General features: G+C 39.4%; 1 protein-coding gene across 4 annotated transcripts in view; it reads right to left on the reverse strand.

Moving 5' to 3' along the window:
• The window catches only part of Sorcs1 (sortilin related VPS10 domain containing receptor 1), a 506,327-nt gene that overhangs the window by 54,926 nt on the left and 446,079 nt on the right, over positions 1–5,322 (reverse strand). For all 4 annotated transcript variants that reach the window (XM_005352454.2, XM_005352456.3, XM_005352453.3 and 1 more), the window contains exon 19: positions 1,901–2,087. In XM_005352454.2, the coding sequence (XP_005352511.1) occupies positions 1,901–2,087 (187 nt within the window). The remainder of the gene's footprint in view (positions 1–1,900; positions 2,088–5,322) is intronic.

Consider the following 5,322-nt stretch of genomic DNA (forward strand, 5'->3'; position numbering starts at 1 on the left):
TACACACACACACACATACACACACACACAAACACACACACACACAAACACACACACACAAACACACACACACAAACACACACACACAAACACACACACACAAACACACACACACACACACACACACACACCTCTCCATGTGCTCGGGTCCAGAACCACACAGACACCACACACACACACACACACACACACACACACACACACACACACACGCCAAACACAAGCTGTCATCACACTCTGTCTCCTAACTGTGGCTGCAGTGTGACCAGATGTGTCCTGTCCTTGCAGTTGTTATTCCTCGGGATGCTAGCCTTCCAGAAAAAACCCCAGCCTCCTATGAGAAGAGGTAAGATGAGAAGATGAGATACACAGGCATTCTTCACAAACACACTCTCACTTCACTGGCTAATTGTTTGGTTACTAATATTGTTTGGGGTATATTTTTAAAGATTTTTAAGATTATTCCAAGCCTGTTATCATTTTTATTCCCATAAACACAGTAGGTGGAGAATAGTGTGTCCTAGGCTGTCTTAGGGTCCTATAGGCAGTAGAAGGGATAGAGGTCTATGTTATGAACCTAAACCTCCCCTTGTTTCAAGAAATAGGTGAAAGGAGAAGATTGCTGATGGGGGCCTACCCAAGCCAACTCCATCACTGACATTCACCTTAGGGATTAGCCTGGCAGTGTGAGGGAGTGAGTCTGACTTTTTAGATTGTTGATTTCAGCTCTATAAACCTAAGGAAAGTATGGTTTCTAACCATTCCTACCTCACGGGTGGCTTTCAGAACTAAGGTGATGTACACAGAAAGTGTGTTTAGTGCGATGCCTAACTGGCATACCCGGTAAAAGATTGATGAAATATACCAAAAAGAAGAAGATTGGGTAAGCGAACAGAGAATGGGGTCTAACTTTGTTCAGAGCCAGAGAAGGAAATGTGTTCTTGAAAGCACGCTCACACCTTTGTAAGATACACAGACAAGGCACCATCAGTCACACAGTCGGCTGGCCATCCCTCACGAGTCCCAGCCTTTCACTGGACCACTGCAGAAAGATGTTCTTGGTGGGACCTTCTACATTCAGTTTCATTTCATGGGCCAGGTACAGGAGAGAGGCATAAAATAATTCCCATCATTAACACTTCGGCTCTTGAACTTGAAATCTGAACAAGGTCAGTTATGCAAAAGAGCACATTCTATTTTAGCAGAAATTATTACTTTCTGTAATAACAAGGCAAGTCCTAGAACCATTGGGGGAGCCTCACATCTACAAATTCACATGCCACCAACTTACTCAATTCAATTTAGAAGTTATTATTTCACCTTGTGGCTCACAACTTCAATTTCTTTATTGGGGAGGGCACCTAAGAGTCTTGAACCTGCTTCCTAATATAGGGAATTCTTTACATTATATAATCTTTCCCTTTAGATCATCTTCTCTCAAATCAAAGGCCACTTACAGATCCAAACCCAGAAAACACATTTTTAAAAGGAGAAAAAGACTAAAGGGATCATTCCTGGTAAGGTAACCCTAATCTTCTGGGAGAGAAATTCTTCACCTGTAATGATTGAGCTGTCATTCATCCATTGCTATTCATTGATATGTGTACCCTTGATATATATTGATAGGTGCTTGAGCACCTAAAAAGGCATATTTGTATCTCTGAAGGCTCTGGAAAAGGCATGGGAGGTAAACTGAGAATAATTTGACTTTATCCAGAGTCTAGAGCTTTATCTGTCACACTTTTTAGCTTTCTTCTTTCTCACTCTGATGTTCTCTTACATTCAATTTCCCTTTCCGAAAGATATCTACTGTACTACTCTAGATAAGACACTGTACATTAGACTTTTTAAAGGGCAAGTATTCAATATATGTCATAAGTCAACAACAGTAATAACATACAAGTTACATGTAAGTACAGGACGGCGCTGTCAGACCCCAGACTGTTGTCCACCTGCACGGTCACTCTGAAAATGCCCACATTCTGATAGACATGCTTGATTCCATCTTCCATGGAGCTGAGGTTGACATAAGACACTGCAATGCCATCTCCAAAGTCCACCTGGATGAGTGTCCGCTGCACATCACCCTGCAGAAAACGGGCAGTGTTAAATGGAGGCGAGTTAGTGCTTAGCTGCTCTTACCTTGGGGTCTGAGGTTCACTCGTCTTCCTCCTATGGCTGGGAGCATCTGTATTCTGCTATAATAGCATCCTTATAACAGTTAGTTTGCTGAGAATACTCTCTATGGCAAAGGGGCACCAATGATCAAATTTCCAAGGCTTAGAAGAGCAGGTGCTTGATTAACCAATTTAGTTGACTGTAATATTCAGTTAATTAGAAGACTTTATTAATAATCTTATCTGGCATGGTCAAAGACCACTTCCTAGGTCTTCAAGAACTGTGAATTGTCTTTATTTCCGGTTCCTTAACCAAGTTGGAAAAAGAATGTAAAATGCTTGCTTAACACTTAATATAACACGAGAATTAGAATTATTTATAATAATTATTATTAGTCTTTTTGGTTTGCTTCCTATCTGTTTTTGCAAATAGATTTTTATCTCAGTATGCTGTTCTATCAGAGCATTTCTGTAGAATATTAGCCTGGAGAGAAGATTAGGAAATGGTCATCATCTTCACAGATGAACGTGAAGTCTAAAAAGCTTTCATCATTTACTGAAGGTTCACTCAGCTAGGAAATTATAGTCTGGGATAATAAACCATTGTCTTTGAATTTCCCATTCATTTCTGTAGATAAGCATTAGTCCTATGGCTAAAGCACTGAAGGTCTCACTCAGCCTTGAATCTTAGTCACCATTAACAAGTTATATGACTTCATATGAATCATTCAGCTTCTCTTTGAGTTAGTTACTAAACTTACGAAGTGGGCATAGCAGTACTTTGCCATCTTATTGAATGGGTTGCTATAAAAGCTATATAAATAGCAATTTATACAGTGATATGCAAATAAATAACTGCTAAAAAATATTAAAATGAGGCTTAAAAGACACACAATATTTCTTCAAATCTTACTTTAATCTATTGTTCTATTTTTCTCCTGTGCAGTCAGGAAATGAAAGTCTGCATTTACAAAGTCCTGTAAAAAGAAAGGACCTTTGGAATGATGGTTTAGACTTTCAAGGAAAAACATTGCTTAGACTCAACTGGCAAAATTGAGCTTCCTACCTTTTAACACCTTCTTTTTTTGATAGCCTTCCACAGTTTCAGGCAAACAACAAAACAAAACACAAACTAAATCACCAAAAACCTTTGAACTAGAAATGTATTTTTGATTAAGTAAGGTTTATGTGGTATCACATCTTTTGAAAAGGCCAACTTTACAATGTTGACATTTAAAGGATTAATACACAGAAAAAAAGTGAAGCAGTTCAAACCCTGCGAGTATCTGCGACCTACAGCTTCAATCTGTGCCCAGTAGCATGGTGTGGCATGCATGGTGACCAATGTTCAGGCAGAGGGAGTAGGGCTTTCGGTAACATCACAGACTGAAATCTTTTGCTAGGTTAAAAAACAAAAACAAAAACAACAGCAGCAACAACAAATCCCTCCATTTAAGCTACTACACAAATATCCACAGGTTAGTACATTGTATGGTTATTTGAATTCCCTCATTTAATGAGTACAAATGCCAGCAATCTTGCTAATATGTCATTCATGTGGACAACTCAAGTGCACTGATCAATCTTTTCCTTCTGTTCCTGGTATATAACTACTTCCACCTTTTCACAGGGTTCAGAGTCATTAAGAAGTCAACCAGAGGTGTGGTTGAGAGACTTTAAAACAAGTGTCTGAGATAAATATGAGAGGTAGATATCACCGTTTGTGGTTTAAGATGAGCAATAGAAATTGCACTGGAGACAGGAACAAGTTTGAGGTAGACTCACAGAGTAGATATCAAACAGGGTCCATATTTGTAAGACAACATGAGGAGATTTCATCTTCAACCAACTCTGCTTTAGCCTGTACTAAGAGGGTATAGCTACCCACCCAACCCAGAAAAGGAAGATTTTAGCTGCCACTACTTGATTCTACAATTTCTTCATCATCCTGTAGAGTTAGTAGTACTCATTTCATTTAGACATTGTCACTTATAAAACGCTTCTCCCAAGGAACAGAGGAGATAGCTCATAGGTAAGGTGCTTTCCCTGGAAATGCATGAAGGCCTGTGTGGAGCATATATCCTGAACCTCAGCTCTGGGGCTTGTTAGACAAGGGATCTCAGAACTTGTTGAAAACCTAGGTTAATCAATTGCCAATGAGAATCCAACAAGAGACTAAACCTCAAATAGTAAGGTAGAAACCAACAGAGGATACTTTACATCACTGTTCACACACACACACACACACACACACACACACACACACACCACACACACACACACACACACACACACACACACACACACACACACACTCACACACTACTCCCTTACCATGCTCTGTTTTCTGTTTGTCTAGCTGTCATGATGGTTTTTGGGCCTAATAGCATTCTTAATTCTCTGCTCATGATAATGCTCTCCTTGTGGAAAATAGGAGACACTCAATCTTCACACCAGAGCATTAGTAATAAGGGTCAGCTTTTTATTACTGAGAACTCTGAGGGTCATGGCATGGTATATTTCATTTAAACAGGAAGTCCCCAGGATCCTGGATGTAGTGGTAGACCTTTGTGTCTGAATTATGCATGAGGAGGTAAGTATGTCTTACTATTAAGATAAAAATTAAAGATAAAAATCACAACAGGTACAGATTTGCCTTTTCAGTGGAAAGAACTGGGCCCTGAGCTCATTGTAGTGGCTAACATATCATGATCATTGATCGCTTGGGGATTCATCAGCTACTCCTTTAGTTTTCCTAGACTAGATTTTAATTACCACATGTGGCAGGGATGACAACCCTCTCTGGATAACAGTAATAAGAAAAAAAGTAATGATAGACTAAATCCTAGATAATCCCTTCCCTGGACAAGCTGGCACATTCATTCATTTATTAAATCAGTCAAATACAGATATCATAGAGTATCTATCTCTTGTAAGATACTAAATGGGAAAATGTGGCTAAGAAAATAACTCCAATGACAATGCAAATGTAGTTAGAGCTCTTAAGACTTTATAGACCATTTTGAGATTGATGCAGATTAAAAGGACTGTTATATGGTATCATAAACTTGTGCCATGGGAACCAATGGAAAGTTACTCTGATTGGGAACTTCTCGGAAGGACTCCCAGAGCAAGTGAGCTGAGGCCTCAAGGAAATGAGCAAAGCAAAGTCATGAGCCATGTGGAGATTATGTAACCCAGGCAA

The sequence above is a fragment of the Microtus ochrogaster genome, chromosome 8, assembly GCF_000317375.1.
Source record: "Microtus ochrogaster isolate Prairie Vole_2 chromosome 8, MicOch1.0, whole genome shotgun sequence".
Classification (NCBI taxonomy): Eukaryota; Metazoa; Chordata; class Mammalia; order Rodentia; family Cricetidae; genus Microtus; species Microtus ochrogaster.